This window comes from Vipera ursinii, assembly GCF_947247035.1.
Source record: "Vipera ursinii genome assembly, chromosome: 3".
Classification (NCBI taxonomy): domain Eukaryota; kingdom Metazoa; phylum Chordata; class Lepidosauria; order Squamata; family Viperidae; genus Vipera; species Vipera ursinii.
Genome location: NC_139516.1, coordinates 172,358,343 through 172,377,523, shown reverse-complemented (window position 1 = coordinate 172,377,523; position 19,181 = coordinate 172,358,343). Strand labels below are relative to the sequence as shown.

General features: G+C 37.0%; 1 protein-coding gene across 1 annotated transcript in view; it reads right to left on the bottom strand.

Annotated features, from left to right (window-relative positions):
- Positions 1-19,181, bottom strand: part of SNTG1 (syntrophin gamma 1) — a gene marked incomplete at both ends in the record, with an annotated part of 103,055 nt that overhangs the window by 49,193 nt on the left and 34,681 nt on the right. The window contains 2 exons of the mRNA XM_083359994.1: positions 9,549-9,587; positions 18,334-18,463. Coding sequence (XP_083216120.1) covers positions 9,549-9,587; positions 18,334-18,463 — 169 coding nt within the window. The remainder of the gene's footprint in view (positions 1-9,548; positions 9,588-18,333; positions 18,464-19,181) is intronic.

Here is a 19,181-nt window from a genome sequence, read left to right as displayed (position 1 = left end):
CTAATTGTAATTAGGAGAGCTCTGACTTGTAAATCCCTAATTTACACTTATATTTTTCTATGTATTCTTTAAAAATTATGCTAGTTTCTGAACCAGCTCCACCCAGATGTACGTACGTACATGCATACATACATACATACATACATGCATAAATTTGGGTGGGGGGTTAGAATGCTACAAATGAAAATATTTTGAAAATATTTGAAGAGTAAACCTCTGGTCCCACTGACCAATTGGATTTTGCAGCATTATCCCAGGACATCTATATTTGCCATTATTCATGAAAGAAAATACTGTTCTAATATTTGAGCTAAATTCTCCCCCCCTCAAAACATTATTTTCATTTCTTATTGAACTTTTCTCCCATGTTCCTGACAATAACAGGCAGCTGAACATTTGATAATATCTTTCTTCCTCAGAATCAACAATATATTTCAAATTTATATTTGAAAGACAGAGCCTGACATACAGTGAGGGTAAACTAAATTAGTATTAATGTTAAGGGTAAAGCATAAGGACAGATGTACATTCAGAAAGGAAACTACTATAAGACTTTGGATGGGTTAATATATATTTCCTCTCAGATTTTTTTATTAATCTTATAATAGAACACCATATTTCCTCTTATGACAGAAGCCCATCACCTGAAGCCTGATAAATAACCAATGGCATAGTTGTGAGATTCTTTTAAATAAAAACAAAGATAAATTAAACTAAATCCTATCTCTTTCCCCCCCCCCCAGATAACTAATATATTCCTTTTTCTATTAGATAAAGCATATTTTCTCCCAAAGAAAAATGAAGATTTAGATATTAATGCTTCAGTTTTTTAGTACTACTTAAGTAAGCTGGCTTGGTCGCTCAACAGTGAGAAACTGGTGAAGCGGGCACAGCATTGCCTGCACTTTCTGTGTCCTCAGGTGTATTTTGGAGAAAAGAGTAAGGGTTTTTTTGTATTTAGATTGTTATGCAATATTTTATTTTTATATGGCACTCTATATTTCCCTTCTCCTATCTCCTCCATCTCTAGGTCCATTTCTTCTGCTTCATCCTCTGTTTTCTGGTTTATTTGTTCATACTTTGTAGTCATTATCTGGGAACCTTCCAGTTGTAGCTTCAATTTGGAGATTTGGTCATTTATATCATCTAGGTTATTTTTAGTCTCATTATGGTTTCTTTTTGTGTCCTCTGTTTAGTATACCTGTTTAAACATGATTTAAAAAATGGATGATCCTTAGATATAACTAGATTTTTATAATGGAAGATAAGATTTAGAATTAAAATAGTATTTTTTCCTTCTTTTGATATGGGAAATTTGAAAATAAGAGGATTGGTATGAATATTTTTTTAGCTATATAAATGTAAATAATATTGAGAAAATCATAAATGACAAAGATACTTTAAATATTGATGGAAAATCAAACTTTTATAAGAGCGTGAAAAACAGGATATTGACTTATGAATTGATATTACTGTTATTTGTATAATATTAGTAAAATATGATGCAGATGTCTATATCTAATTCTGTATACATCAATGGTACCAAGAATTATAATTGTCTCATGAGGGGAAAATGGAAAAAATATGGGGAAGAAAGGACGATCAAGAAAAAAATACTGGATTTTATAGTTATAGTTATAGTTTATTTGATTTATATACCGCCCTTCTCCTTGGTGGGACTCAGGGCGGTTCACAGGGCATACATAAGAAACACTATACAAAAATTAAAAAAGAATTAAATCCATGCCCAATTAAAAACAAAAGTACAGATTAAAAACAATTAAAAGCCCATAATCCCCCATCAGGCCAGACCAGCTAATTCGAACAGATGGGTCTTCAGGCCCCGACGGAAAGTTCGAAGGTCTGGTGCCATCCGGAGCTCCACCGGCAATTGATTCCATAAAGCCGGAGCCCCCACAGAGAAGGCCGTCCCCCTGGGGGCCACCAGTCGACATTCCCTGACTGGCGGCACCCTGAGGAGGCCCTCTCTGTGGGAACGCACAGGGCGGAGGGGAGTCGATGCCGGCAGCAGGTGGTCCCTGAGGTAACCCGGACCCATGCCATGTAGGGCCTTAAAGATCGTAACCAACACCTTGAACCTCACCCGAAAGACAACTGGTAACCAATGCAGCTCGCGGAGCAAAGGTGTAACATGGGAGTACCGGGAAACTCCCAAGACAACTCTCGCGGCCGCATTCTGTACCAGTTGGAGCCTCCGAGTGGTCTTCAAGGGAAGCCCCATGTAGAGAGCATTACAGTAGTCAAGGCGAGAGGTCACGAGCGCATGAGTGACTGTACACAGGGCATCCCGGTTCAGATAGGGCCGCAACTGGCGCACCAGGCGAACCTGGGCGAAAGCCCCCCTAGTCACGGCCACTATATGCTCTTCCAAAGTAAGCCGTGAATCTAGAAGGACTCCCAAGTTGCGAGCCCTATCCACGGGGGGTAAGAGCTCACCCCCCATAGAAAGAGATGGAACATTTGGAATGTCCCGGGATGCCGGAATGCACAGCCACTCAGTCTTGTCAGGGTTGAGCTGAAGTCTGTTCCTCCCCATCCAGACCCGAACCGCCTCCAGGCAACGGGACATCACGGCGAGGGCATCACTGGGGTGGTTTGGGGTCGAAAAGAAAAGTTGGGTATCATCGGCATACTGATGATACCCAACTCCAAAACCACGAATGATCTCACCCAGCGGTTTCATATAGATGTTGAACAGGAGAGGCGAGAGAACCGACCCCTGAGGAACTCCACAAACGAGAGACCTAGGGGCCGATCTCTGCCCCCCTGCCAACACCGACTCCGAGCGTCCCAGGAGATAGGAGGAGAACCACTGAAGAACTGTGCCACCCACTCCCAATCCCCTGAGACGCCGCAGCAAGATACCATGGTCGATGGTATCGAAAGCCGCTGAGAGGTCTAATAGGACTAGGACAGAGGAATGTCCCCTATCCCGCGCCCTCCAGAGATCATTCACCAGAGCGACCAACGCCGTCTCCATGCTGTACCCGGGCCTGAAACCCGATTGGTAGGGGTCCAGATAATCCGCTTCATCCAGGACCAGAGGGAGCTGATGCGCCACCACACTCTCAACAACCTTCGCAAGAAAGCGAAGGTTGGAGACTGGACGAAAGTTGTTCAAAACGGCTGGGTCCAGGGCAGGCTTCTTGAGGAGAGGTCTCACCACCGCCTCCTTCAAGACGGTGGGGAAATAACCCTCACTCAAAGAAGCAGATATAACCGCCTGGAGCCAGCCTCGTGTCCTCTCCCTAGCTGCATAAACCAGCCAGGAAGGGCACGGGTCCAACAAACATGTGGAGGAGCTCAGCCTCCCCATAATCCTGTCCACTTCATCAGGGGTCACAGAATCAAACTCTTCCCAGATAACATTTGCAGTACTGAACAGATTTATGTTGAAGAAGTTAATGTTAAATATGTAAACCCAGACAACATGTTGTTTACTAAGCTCTAAAGATTGTAATTTTAAAAAATGATAATAAAACTTATAAAAAAACACCAATGATATTTTTATGGCCTGAAAATGGACAAAATATAACCTCTATAAAAAGTCAATTGAAGCCTTTAAGCAGAGCAAGAGGAATTGATTTGGAAGGAGAGAAAATCAGCAGCAATCCTACACTGTTAAACTTGAGCAAAATAGCTACCTTGGGTTCTATAAAGATTATATACCATGGAGGTGTTGTTGAAGCAAAGAGGGAATGCAACTTGCCTTGGCAAAACATGCCTCGGAACACATGAGGTGTAGTGCAAGGAATCTATTTTCACTAGGAACAAATGCATACACTACTTTCTGTTCCATTGCAGAAACAAAAGCTAAAGAAGGTTATTTACCCTAGACATATTGCAAGGAATAAACTCTGAATAACATTTCTCTTGATCAATATTTTCCTTAAGTAGAAAATATTTCTCTCCAGTTTCAGAAAAATCAAGGAGTTGTATTATGAACATTTTGGATCAACAAATAATATTTATTGTACCTTTCCTTCCCAAGCAAATAAGAGATGCACAGGATTATTAATTTATTTACATAAAATGTTTGTTTGTTTTTTAAAAAAGCCTTGCCCTCCTCTGTTTCTCCCCAAATTTATTTTTGAGTGGATACTCAAAATCATCCATTACAAGCTTGATTTCTCTATCTTGTTAACGTCACCATATTTTAGCAAAATATAAAACAGATCTCACCTGAGTGGGGAAAGTTTGATCAAAATCTCTGTTCTCCTTTCTAATTTTATTTTTGGTCAGCCCTTCTAAAGAAGGGGATGTTTAAATGGAAGACTGATCTTTAAAATAGTACTTTTCTATTGTCCTGGTGTTCGTGCTGTTCCTCTTGTGAGGAGATAGCCAGCCTTCTCCATCATTACAGTCCTTTAACTTTCAGCAAATGCTATAAGGAGAATTCTCACCTTTTCCACCAGCACAAACATTGGAAGAGACCTATGTACAAGTGCTACACATATATAAAAGTCTCTTCCACTCTTGGAATGCCACAGTATGCCGATGAGGGTTGCAAACAGCCCAAAGTAAAACAACTTGGTTGACTGTCTTTGTCAGACTGAACCAAGAAAATCACATTACTTCAGAAATCAGCTGTTAGAGCATGCTTCTTTGATTATTTGCTGAAGTGAAGGAACTCTTTAAAGATTTGCATTGCCTAATTGTGCATTTCTAGCAAAGTTCTTAAAATACATAGATATAGCAGTCTGCAATATTTAACTATATTTATGAAAATAATTATTGTTGATTCTTTAATCGTAAGTATATCTCATTTCTACTGTCAGATTAAAAAACCAGCCTAAGCAGAAATATGGACCAAATATAAAGATCAAGAAATTTAAAGTCCATAATTCCTGTAAGATAGATGAAACTATAAGATGCATGTATACCATATTTCACAGACTGGTCAATAAGTAAGACTTTAAATTTGTTTGACTCAAGGCAGTGATAGTTTTTCTATCCTGCAGGTCTTACAATAAACAGCACAGCTATTATATATTTGGAGGTTTGTGGCACTGGGTTGAATGTATTCATCATTATTTGACAGCATTTCAATACTCTAATATAAAGAGAAAGTAAAATAATGCCAGATTGCTTTCAAACTATATTAAGAATGTCAAAATTATTTTTCTTCATTAATGCATTCTAAAAGCTTACCTATACAGCAATAAAATTATCTCCAAAATAACTTTTTTTACTGGAACTTACCCTTCAATATCAAAATTTCAAATAAAAATTACATTTCACCATATAAGACAGATGCCTTACAAAGGACAATTCAAAGGAAAAAATTCAGTTAGTTTTGCCTGACATGTAATTCTACCCCAATATTTTAAAAAGTCATCTTAAAGAATAAATAAGAGTCTGATATTTGGTTTCATAGATAAATTCAGTGTCTACTGAATAATCAAAGATGACCAATAAGCAGATGTTTCTGAAAGTCTTTTATTTTTTATTTTTTGATTACTAACTATAAGATATATTCTCCTGAAAAACAATGCTGGGAAAACAAGTTAATAATATTTGAAACTTGTAAGTATAAATACCTATAATACTTTCAGTAACCTAAAATTAGTTCTACGGCTCTCATTGCAGCTCCTACAACATTTCTATGTTCCAGTACTGAAATCTGCAGTTGGGGAGAACCTATTTCCCAAGTATGTTTATAAATGTCCAATTAAGAAACTATCAATGTTAATAAGAATAAAGGAGACAGCAATGTGCAGAAATGCCTAAAGGATACTAGTCTAGAAAAGCAACAATATAGGTAACCATTCTCCAGAGAAATCCCACAGACTGAAGGCATATGGCTTCTCAAAAGAATCTAAACAGGTAATGATTTTTCCCATTTTTCCCCTCCCAAATCTCTTTCAGGAATCCTACTGTTTCATAAATAAAACCTTTATAACAAATGCAGTCCAAGCTCTGATCTATGCAAAACAATCAATGTTTAGTTGCAGACAGCTGACAATGCAATATGCAGGAATTATCACTGCATAATTTACACACTGGTGTGCACTTCTGCTTAATTTAATAGCAAGAATCCAACTCCCCTATGTGTTTTTATACATACTTAGCATTGTTGTTTCAGCTTTGTGCCTTCCTCTTCATAATGAGGCTGATCACTGTGTTCTTTGATAACAGATGGTTGCAGGACAAATGTATTTTTAGATGGAGATGTTCAATACATGTCAGTCTGGGAATGCAGAATTTGAATTTTGAACATCAACATTTACAAAAAATTAAAATTATTTTTATCTAGTAAAATACCTAAAAGTATTTTATGAACGTGTCCTCTGTTTTTTCAGTCTATTCTCTTTTTGAAACATCCCCCTCTCCACCCCAACACTTCTGGATGCTGCAGGCCTAATTCATTAATTGACTTGTAGTGTTTGATACCAGCTTCATTAGCTTCAAAAAAGGGTTGAACCAATTCATGAAGTCAGAGTGATCAATAGCCTTGATGGCTTCTTCTCAGACTCATCTTTTGGGAGATTAGTGCAGTTGGTCGGCCACTGCGAATAAGCTTTTAGTGTGTTAGCTTGTTCAGTTTTCCTGTTGCTTTCCAGTGTACCTGTTTTTCCTTTCATAAATACATACCAGGAAAATGAAAGCGCTATTATAGTTGTTATAATTAAGCCACTGCTTTATTCTAAAGACAAACCGTTTCTTAAACATGTTTTGAGATTATCAGCATAAACCTTCTGATAGTGAGGATGTGAAAACCTATAAAAACAAATTTTCAGTTCAGAAAAGATATTCGGAAGTTCTTTTTAAGAGCAAGAAATGAAGTTAGAAAAGAGAACAGACACTTTTCATTCAGATCTCAGACACTGAAATTTAAATGATGGAAACACATTGACTGGCTTTTGATCAGGGTTAAAGTTAAAACTTTATCATCAATTTCAAGATGGTGGATGAGTAATAAACATTATTTGAAGCTCTACTTAGTGCAAAAAAGAACTTTAGCCAGAGATAATTTGAAGCCTAAGCTTGATACTGTTGTGAATCTCTCTATTCTGAAGGGCCTCTTACATAAATCTGGGCAATTTTTCAAATGTACTGCCTTTCCAACTACTTCCATTTCTCCCATGTGCTGACCTTTTTAGTTACTGATAAACTAACACACCTGTGCTTTTTGTCCTCACTTGGCAAGCCAAATATAGAAGCCCTCATATGTCACCTTCATGTTGTCTAATAAAGCCTTTTTTCTTCTGAATACAATAGAAATTTCCCTTTTTAACTGGCCTTTCATTTCAGGTTGTGTGTGTGTGTGTGTGTGTGTGTGTGTGTATGTATGTATGTATGTATATATGTGTGTGTGTGTGTGAAATTTTTGTTAAGCATTCAGAATACACTTGCTTAGTCCCAGACAAGGGACAAATCTTATTTCCTGTTTCAGCCTAGCCCGAGGCCATCTACAGGCAGTAGCCACAGCAGTGGCAGCTCATATTTGTGTAAATTTTTTGGCTCCCTTTATTCTTTGTTAGCAAGCCAAAAAAATTTTTTTTACACAAATATGAGCTTTGTTAACTATTTATATTACCTTGCTAGGCCCCAAAATTTGATATATATGTGTGTCTGTGATATATATATATATCACAGACACACATATGCACAACATATGCACAATCTCATCATTATGACTTTTAGCTGGGTGAAATGGTGCATTATAGGTATTTTATTTTTTTGAACCAAGGTACCTCAAATAGAGTATTTTTAGGAATGTACCCAAAATCTGGGAACCATGACTCCCGAAAGAATGAACTTTGGGAAGGTTGAGGCTACTTCAGTGTTACAGGTTTCACTGCTGGGCCACTGCTGTGATCATGTGATCTTCATTTTCAATGTTCCATGACATCCCAGTCAGTTTTTCAATTTCTCTCTCCACTCTCTACCCAACAGCAGCCATATACCTGCCTGCTGGAAAGGAAAGGAGAGGTGAGGATGGGGAGGGGGGGAGGGGTAGGAGAAAGGAATGGAGAGGGTTCCTTTTCTCCTCCATGCTGCCCTCTGAACACTTTCCTGATTGTTGTTGTTTCCCTCTTGTTACCCACACACATCCTTCCTGATCCACATGTACAATTCCTAACTTGCATCCCAGCACACCCCATCACTTCCTTCCCTGCCTGGCAGAATCCACTTATCTGCCTTGTATTGTTCAAGTAAATTTCTATTATTGACCTTGAAAATCCATACTTCAGTGCAAGTTACAAAAGTATGTATAAGAAGCAGGTGATAAGCTTTCTAAGGAGTGTGATCATTTTACAATTCTGGAAAAGAATATTGGGGGTTAAATACTTTTGTTTTTCCAAATCAGATTGCAAAGGTTTAAAAATATGCTTTCAATAATTTCATTACAGCTTCCTGTAAAGAGCTATTTGTGCCATATGCAATTCTTGTTGACATTTTAACTCTCACAACAGCTTCACGAAATAGATTGCAAATGGTGACTGTCTCAGGTTTTCTTGGTAAACTTCATACGTAGCAATGATTTCAGTAGAAATATTTTCATATGTTCAGAAATAAACCTCAAAGTCTACCAGTTTGGACTTCTTCCTCAGCTTGAAAATCTATGCTTTAGGCTAGTGTGGTTGAAGACCCATCTAAACAGTATGCATAGGTTTTTCATTATAACTTGCTTGTTGCCATCAGTTTACTCTTTTGCTTTTATTGTTATATTTGTTTTATTGTTATTTTTTCTGTTTTCTTTACTTTGTAAATCATCCAGCATTGCTAGGAGTCTGGAGGTATACAAATTTAAATCATCATTTATATTTGGCTGTATATATGAACTGAGAACAACAGGTATCGTGATGATGTGTTTGCACAGAAATTCATTGTGCTGCTTTCCTTCATACAATTAATACAAAGGTTACATTTATCAAAACATCTAAAACTGAAAACATTAAATTGTGCTTATGAAGGTTAGACATAAATGATAGTCTGAGTTTAATGATAGCAAATAAGCAGTTTACTCAAATCTATTAATTCATAACAAGAAAATCATGACACTTAGACACTCTCTCTCACACACAAATCATGCTACTAATCCCAAAATACATTCAGTGATATTACAGGTGGTCCTCAACTTACAACCACAATTCAACCCAAATTTTCTGCTGCTAAATGAGATATTTGTTAAATGAATTTTGCCCCATTTTGTGACCTTGCTTGCCACAGTTGTTAAGTGAATAACTGTAGAGGTTAAGTTAGTAACATGATTGTTAAGTGAATCTGGTTTTCCCATTGACTTTGCTTGTCAGAAGGTCAGAAAAAGTGATCACATGACCCCGGGACACTGTAACCGTCATAAGTATGAGTCAGTTGCCAAGCATTTGGATTTGATCTCATGACCACGGAGATGCTGCAACAATTGTAAGTCTGAAAAATGGTCACTAGTAACTTTTTTCAGTGCTGTTTTAACTTTGAACGGTTACTAAATAAACTGTTGTAAGTTAAGGTTTACCTGTATTTTACCAGATATAGAATAACTATGAATTAAGTTGTCAAAATATATATTCATCTCTTACCTGCTGGTTTACGGGAAAATTCCTGTTGATTTTTTTAATCTATAAAAGGAAAAGGAAAAACAGATTAAGAAATTAACTGATTCAATTATGATTCAGTCACATGAAAGAAAGTGGCATTGTTATATACTTCCTCTGTGAAACTTATACATATTAATAGGTTGTTCATTTTAAAAATAATTTTTAAGGTGTGTAAAGGGCAGGAGGAATAACCTTGGGGAACAGGGGAAAGAACTACATCCAAGACAACAGTGAGATAAAAGATATTTGAGTCTGGTCCAAGACTGAAACCTGAATAAATATCTCAAGACCACCCTCTGTTCTCGTGAAGGCAAGGGGGAAGTTCATTCAGACTTGCAGCACTCTGTTACTATAATCTTTTAATAAAAATTAAGATGCACATGCTTGGTTTCCTACTGTGGTCTATCTTGATGGGCTGATAAAGTGTCATTCTTGAACTTTGTACTTAAATGTTCTCATCAAATGTAACACTGCTATTGTGCAAAGCAGGCTTCTACTAAAATATCATTTCAGTTTATTTTATATAAATTTAATTCTGTGAATGTCTCTTAAATAATCTTTTTCTAAACATCTCATATTCTGTATGGCAATAATCAATTAGAAGAAAAATTACATTTTTATTCAGAGAAAAAATAAAATAGATTGAGAGGTAAATATTGAATAGATGAATGCTAACAAAATACTGTCACATAACAGATGTGACTCAGCTTCACATTTCCAGAAACTATTTAAAAAAGAGAAAATAACAAATCTCCAAAGGATGTTATTTGAGATAAAAAATAGATCTGAACTCATTCTAGGTCAATATGTATTTTCTGATACTGTCTCTGTTAAGCTCCACAATGCAATTCTACTCTACGTTATTCTCTGGTTAAAAATACACTGTCTTCTTGGAGCAAAATGTACTTCTAAGTACTTTCACCTTAGGCACATACAGAGAAAGGCACAATAAGAACAAAACAGAGCTAACAATACAAAGTAAACAACTCAAATATATAACAAAAAAGTAAAAGACACTAAGCTCCACCTAACTCTACAGATCTTTCGATGATTTCCTGTTTATAACTATCTAGCTTTTGTACAAAGATGGAAGGGTGTGTGTGTTTCTTACATGGAGCAATCCCAATTGGTAAACCAGGTATCTCTCTGTGATATAGACCAAAAGGACAAAGGCAAAATGTGCCCTAAATAACTTTGGTATCTTCTGCAAATCTTGGAAACCCCTTATTGCATAAAAGATGGAAAACAATTTTTAGGATTGCCTCTAATTTACATACCTTCTTAGTTTACACACACACACAAGTTTAAAAGTGTATTATTGATCTGGCAACAGTTTATGAATGTACCTTTTAAAAATAGATCATATAACACCAGACAATGATTTTTTTCCTAGAAATTTATGATTTTCCTTTGACTTTATATAGTTTTGGATCTTGATAAATGCTAGAGGAAGAATGTTCATGTTCCAAGGACAACTATAAAAATGGTCATTTATTTATTGGTTAGGCATAAACATTTATTTCCACAAATAAAGTTAAGTAACAGTTCTTTCCCAGAAAAAAAGACTGTGCAGTGGCCAGCATGAATATTCCTTTAGGAATGTTATTTCTAAACACCTAAACATTAAAAACAACAAAAACACAGGTTATTCTGTTTAAATGCTTTGTTTATAGGTATGTGTGTGGGGTCTATGACAATTCGCCACGGCCAACTCACTGCAGGAAAATTTACCACAGTCAACTTGCCACAGCCAACTCACCAAAGGACAACTCACCGCGGGACAAGAGTTACACTAATATCAAAGAAATGGTGGAACAGAATCATTAAAAAGGGGATGCAAAAACAGGGACATAATGAAATGTGAATGACAAAACTGAAAATATTTCTTTAATTTATTTTAAATAGTTAAATTGAATTGTTATATTGTCCTGCAGCAAGTTGTCCCACAGCAAGTGGACCATGGCAAGCTGTCCTGTGATGAGTTGGGTATGGTGAGTTGGCTGTGGAAATTTGGCCCTGGCAAGTTGGCTATAGCAAGTTGGTTGCAGCGAGTTGGCCATGGTGACTTGTCCCATTCCGATAGGTGTGTGCGTGCATGCATATATATTTGTGTTTGTGTATATATAAGTATATGTACACACACATACACACACTGTATATGGTGCAGTGGTTAGAATCAGTATTGCAGGCTAACTCTGCTCATAGCCAGGAGTTCAATCCTGACCGGCTCAAGGTTGACTCAGGCTTCCATTTTTCTGAAGTCAATAAAATGAGGACCCAGATTGTTGGGAGCAATATGCTGGCAGTGTAAACAGCCCTGAGGTGCTGTAAAGCATTACAGAGGCTAAGGTATAAAGTATAAGGCTGAGTGATGTTGCTATATATAAAAAACAGTGTCCTATTGGATGGAAATAGAAATGGAAACCATTATATTAAATGTTGGTCCTTTGTCAACCATAATGGTGTCTTTCCACAATGTTACAACAATCTACATTCCTTGCTGTGTTGGTAAAGTACAAGTGTACTAGGTCTGAACTTTATCTAAAGTATGATCTATTAATTTCTCAGAATTTCATGTATTTTTACTCATATCTACTTGAATTGAATTAACTATTTAAAAGATCCACTAGTGCATCATTGTGAGAATTCTTTGTTTTCCAAAGACTAGGCATATCACACTGTAGCTGGTAACTGTACTCAATGTTTTATTGTGGCACACATCTTTCCCAACATTTGGTTGTTGTTCTGGGCTAACTCAATCTTTCTAATCCTAACCCTTGCAAGTTGATATAGCTACATAAATACTTAGTCCATAGCTTGTGTTCCTGGCAGTTGACTGATACCCTTCTTGCTTTCTATAATACCATGTTTCCCCAAAAGTAAGCCCTAGCTTGATTTTTGGTGGTGGGCCTAATATAAGCCTTACTCCAAAAATAAGCCCTAGTTCTGGGGAAAGGCACATGCCTAAAAATCAAGCTAGGGTGGGGGTATAGGGTGAAGCTGCCCCATGTGTCCTGCACTCACTTAGCTTACAGGTAGGACCGCCGCAGCCAGGCCTCCCATGCCCTGACACTTGTCAAGCCACGTGGTTCATCATGCCAATGCCACTACTCCCGGCAGGAGGTTGCACAGCACTTTGGGCTGTTTCCTTTGCTTGCAGCAAGACGCCACGTGGCTCTTTGGGCCGTTTCTGCTGCTCGTGGCAGGATGCCACAATACACAAACAGCCCAAAGAGCCACGCGGCGTCCTGCCATGAGCAGCAGAAACAGCCCAAAGTGCCATGTGGTTTCTTGCCATGAGCAGCAGACACAGCCCAAAGAGCCACCCGGCATCCTGCTGTGAGTAGCAGAAATGGCCCAAAGCACCATGTGACGTCCTGCTGGGAGGAGTGGAAATGGTGCAACGCGCCACATGGTGTCCAGACGCAAGTGGCAGCAAGCGGCCGCAGAAGAAGTCAAGCAGCAGTGCGACAGGTGTCAGGTGCGGGAGGCCTGGCTAGTGGTCCTAAGGTAAGACTTAGTGCCTCTTTTGGAGGAAAAAAAATATAAGACAAGGTCTTAATTTCAGGGAAACACAGTAGTTGTGCATTCCAGACATTGCTTCCCGATTTCTCATCTACTTGTTTTGTTCCTCCTTTTCTCTTCTACATACCCACACTTTTGTAGGCTAAGGGCCTGGTTGGGTTGAGATTACCAATGGACATCAGCATGTTCCCCAAAATGCTGGTATGGCTCCATTAGCCAGACACCTGCAACACCCCCAGGCATGCTTGTGACTGAACTGTGAGGTGGGGGAGGGAATGACTGACTGACTGACTGACTGACTGATTGACTGACTGACTGAGCTCATCTTCTCTCAAGTTTCTGAGATTGTAAACTTTTACTGTCATTTGAGGGAAGCGATGAGCTGAAGATATCCTTGGGGAGGAGGGAGTGGGAAGCATTTCTTCCCAGCTCCAGCTGCTTTTCTCAGCTGCAAACAGCAACATAGCTTCCTTCCCTCACATGCCTCCACACTTTCAGAAAGGCAACATTATTTTCTGCTTCCCTCTAACATTCCTCTATTTGTACAGGCAACTTTGCAAAGCTTTAGCTAAGTTTCCTACCTTGCCACATTCACAACAGAATCTATTCTCTCTGTGGTTTGTTTGACCTCCCTTGATGGGAAAAATGTTGCCTTTCCTCAGGTACCTCCTTTTTTCTTTCCTTTCTCAATCTCACTGTCTCTGTGTAGTTCTTCCAGGTACATTGATAAATGTAGTGTTGAAGAGCTTGCTGTGAAGAATCCTTTCCTCAGAGCATGGCATTGACAAGAGGTGAGATATCAAAAGAAGGTAGAAATTAATTTAAAATGGCAAGCCTAGGACAGTGGGGCACATCTATCTGCTTCATTCAGCACCACAGCTTGCAACTACATTTTGTACCAAAATTGTTTCAAACTGAAAAATCCTTAGACTAATGATTGAGAAACATACAAATGCCTACATTTTAATATCAGATGATATTGATTATACTGCAATAATTGTGAGGGTCATTAAAAGCTTCACTAAAATGTTTGCTCTTCACAAAGAGAAATAATAATTAAGACAAATCTATTAGACTGCATATACAGATGTCTATACATCTGATTAAATGTAATGTTTTAAAATAACTTTCACTTTCACTTTAAAACAAGCATTTAATCTTTCACCCATATTAATAACTGATCAAACTTAAAGGTATTTTAGGTTTATATTTTTAAGGCACTCATTTTAGGTTTATATTTTTAAGGCATTTCATAATTTATATGAATACATTACTGGGCTGCAAGACTATTCCGAGCTAGATTGGAGAGAAACAATTTCCACATACATCATGCTCAACATACTTGCTATGTCTAGTCATAATAATACCTAGTATGTCAGTAGTATCTACATTTGGAAGTCTGCACTGAGATAAACTCATTTGGTTTGCATTCACATCATACTTGCACAGGAATTTGGAAGCTTCTTAGAAATGAGTATGGCCATGAAATAATGCAGAAGACAGAAAATCAGAGATTGACAGCCACCAACCTCCCTCTGACATCACAATCTAATATTTCACTGCTTCTGCTGTCCTTACCCTAAGGTGGCTGAAGTGATTTCTCTCTACTCTACACTTCCTTCAAATTCAGCTGTTCAGATTATTTACTATTCAGTCTAGATGACAGACCGCTATGATTTTGTGTTGCTTATTTCTTAAAAATAACAGGAGCTTCTGGAGTCATGCAGCTGAGCAAGAAAGAGAGAGAAGAAATTCTGCCCGATATTTGACAAACTTTTCTTATCCTATTATTTTTTGGTCATCGTTACAAATCAAAATGCTATGAAGTAAAACAGCATCAACTGGCATCATCTCACCATGACTCTGTACATCAGCAAGCTAAAATATTCACTGAGTCAAGCTAAGTGGTAATTTATAAACTTTACCCCAGACTGTTATGTTGACACGGCTTTTGAACAACATACTTGCTGAGACTATTCAATCCTACAAAAGCTTGATCTATTTATTCTTAAATTTTCAATGGAACAATAATCCATAAATTTATGGTGAGTTTATTACTTCTGAGATACTGAAAAATGGCATTATTGCCAAAAGCAAATAAACATGAGATTCAAATATAGTTCATCCTGTTTGGTACCTCAACTTATTTGAATAGCTACAGAAGTACTTCTAAACTGCATATCAAGTGAAACCACAATCAGTGACCTAAACCGAGTTATCTTATACTAACAAAAAATATAAAAATGGTTAACTTGAATAGTGCTAACACTACCTTGTGAAAGTTAGATGAATACCAAATATATCTAATCATATCCAAATTGTTGTTAGGCATTTTCTCTATAATTGTGTGGCTAAATAATTGCTTTTGTCTTTAAATATAATCCATTATTCTATTAGCTCTCTACTTCTACTGCCATCTAATGTTTAAATTGATAAGTAGATTAGAGATCAATTTCTCTTAATTCACCAAAATGAATTAAGCTTTTTTTAAATTAATGATTACTTTAATCTGTTTATATGCTAGGTTTTCTTCACTGTAGTAATCCACAATCATTGTTGTGGCTGCAGGTGTTTTGTCTCTCCAGATGTGGGTATGATCCATTTCTGACTTTGGTTGGGTTGCACTTCTCTATTCAAGAGTGCTATGCAGTCTCTAGTATCTTCCTGGGTTCAAAGCTCCTGCTCAATGACAGTTTGCATAGCTTTATCTGATGCACTCTTTCCATGATTGGGTAGCCTTTCAGAAAGTCACTTATCAGAGACCACCTAAAAGCTTCAACTTGTCTGGTATGTAGCAGCATGGACAGTGAGGTGCATGCCTCAGTATCTCCAAGTAACATCTATGTTTCACAAGCTATATTAGGTGCCAGTTGCTTCTAAGGCTAATTAATTGGGCCTGGTTACTTGAGGGACTACTTGTCTCTGGTAGTATCTGCCTGGCCAATTCAATTGGGCAGGTTAATATACTCTGAATTCCCTTGATTAAACAATGCCATCTATAGGAACCCTTAAGATGGAAGTGCACCTTCTCTGTAGCACCATCTGATCTCTGGCATGAAATTCTTCCCAAGATCTAGACAGCCTTTACTCCACTCATGCTTCAAAAGAGCTTGAAGACCTAGCTCTTCTCCAAGGCCTTTAGTGAGGGTGAACTATTTTTGTAGCGCAAATCTGGTAATCCTGCACCAAGGCTGACCAAAGAGAAGTTGCTACCCAGGAAAGAATAAGATATTGAAATTCTCCATTTCATATACTTTAATCCCAAGGATACAATTGGGATAGTGTTATCCATTACATTTGAGAAAATAAGTTAATGTAGGGTGCACAGGACAGATGTTATGGCATGAATCTCAACAGAGAAGAAAAGTTAGGGGGAATTCAGAAGAACCATTTATCACCTAATCCAATTGCCTAATTTTTTCTACAGATAGGATTCATTATATCGTATCTTTACTGCAAGTCCCTTGGACTGCAAGGCGATCAAACCGGTCAGTCCTAGAGGAGATCAACCCTGACTGCTCTTTAGAAGGCCAGATCCTGAAGTTGAAACTCAAATACTTTGTCCACCTAATGAGAAGGAAGGACTCACTGGAGAAGAGCCTAATGCTGGGAAAGATTGAGGGCAAGAGAAGAAGGGGACGACAGAGAATGAGGTGGGTGGATGGAGTCACTGAAGTAGTAGGTGTGAGCTTAAATGGACTCCAGAAGGTGGTAGAGGACAGGAAGGCCTGGAGAAACATTGTCCATGGGGTCACGATGGGTCAGACACGACTTCGCAGCTAACAACAACAAATCTTTACTGGTTTATTGTAAGGAAGATGATCATTACTTGTTTCTTAACAGTTAAACTTCTATGCTTAGTGCAATGGTATAAAAGTGAATTTCTCCCTTCTCTCTTTCCATTTTTTTAACCAGTGAGACTATACTGGGAATTTACACTGAATTTATGTTAGCTTACTAAATAAGTTATGTTCTTGCAAAAATAAACCCTCTAGGACCAATGTGATAAACATTATTTCAGCTGGCAGTTATAATTACAGAGTTAATCAGAGGCAATTGTAATTTGGCTTAAAATGCTAGATACAACTGAGAAAGTTATTATTATATCAAAAATAGCCTGGAACACAAGTTAAAATTAATAACATAAAATTATTTAGCATAAGCATAAAGGTTAGAATTATTCCCATTTGTAAAGGTTATAGAGAAATATATAGTCATACATAGAGGCAGCATTACTGTATATGGATGAATAAGTAATAATGTAATTGGCTTGCATAGCATAAAACTTTGCATATGGTAAACAGATTATATGTTTGTCATGTTTCTACAACACATCAAACTTTCAGTATTAATAAAGTGCTCTGTAAAAGGATATATGTTTCCATGAAATATACAATTTCTCAATGGATTCCATTACAGCTGAACCTAATTTTAAATGCTTTCAAATAGAGAACATTTGATAATAAATGAAGTAAAATATAAAAAAATAATACTTCCCTTTATAGAATTAGTAGGCTGCATTTTTAAAAGATTATAACCAGAAAGACTAAGAAAAATAAATGTTTGAAACTCAATTACTTTAGACTCTAAATTTCTGGTTTGTGAATATTGAACAAGACCTAAAGAGGTGGTGGATTAGAGAAGTGAAGGGCTTGAAAAGGATCAAAGAAAATAAATAGAGATGACAATGCAGAGAGCAGAAACAGAAAACAAGATAAGTTTGACCAATAGTTACCGATTACCCATTTACATTATAATGTATCGGATCTAATGGATCAAATGTAAACATTTGATTTTAACTGACAATTCCATAGTATTGACTGAAAAAGTTTATACAGCATGAACTTTTTCATCTGGTTTTTAAATTTATTGCATTATTCTGAACTTACAATGTAAAGGAAATAAATCTAATTATCTATCTCATGTAACGTTATACTTTACTAGCAGTCTCCTATGACTACATAATAAAGAAGCAAAATTTGATCTAGTTTTATTTTCAGCTCTAGTTTGGTATTGTGAAAAAGAAAGTGATACTAATAATCATAAAATAGATTATGAAGATAATTTTTTCAATAAATTTTCATAGAATTTGAGTTGGTAATAGACTTGAGTAGACTTCTCTGGGGAAGCTTTAAGCAGAGTTGATGCACACAAAATTTGGCACTTGGCCTGCGAGGCACTTATGAGAATTGGGATCAAATATATGTGGAAAATATGATAAACCTCTAAGAAATATACTTGCATTGTGCTTTGTGAGATTGGAGATATTAATTGCTATTGCTTGTAGCCAGTCGATACAGTCTTCAGCAGACAGACACTGAATTATTCCACTGCAAATGCCATCCACAGCAACTACTTGGAATGCATTTTGCCTGTAAACATGAAATAGATTAACTTGGAATGTAATCCAACACAGCCAATTTAATATTACCAGTTTATTAATATTTGCAGAACAAATTCATCCCACTTATATACTTCTCATAATACATGTTACCCACCAAACTTATTGTTTTTTTAAACTATTATCATATGATTCTCTCTATATTTAGCACTTTTATATGGCATATGATGAGATAAAACTTGGCAAATCATGTAGGATCAGCGGAATACAAATTGCTTCTACTGCTGCTTTTCTTACACAAAAAGCTGGAAAATACAGGAGTTTGGCAGATTGTAGAAGCTGTAACGGCTAGTACAAGGTGCTTTTCAGACATTGTGGTATAGTTTGAGTCTACTGATTCTGGCTCAGAGTTACCTGTGGCATTTTGGGGGAATTTTATAGATCTATACAGCATATCTTTCTCCACAAGTAAAGAGGTATACTTTGTGCAAGGATCTTAATTATGACAAAGACCATAATTTTCTACATAAATATTACATAGATTTCTGAATAACAAATTTGCATTTCTAAAATTAAAACATACCAAATTACTTCTTAAGCAAGAATGAAGTATGGTTGGTAAGCCTGGTTATATTTATTAATAGTTATATTTTATTTGTATTTATTTCCTTCTATTTACATTTCAATTATGTGGCTTTTTTAATTCTTTGTGTTATCTTCTGTTATAGTTGAAGAATGCCAAACCATCT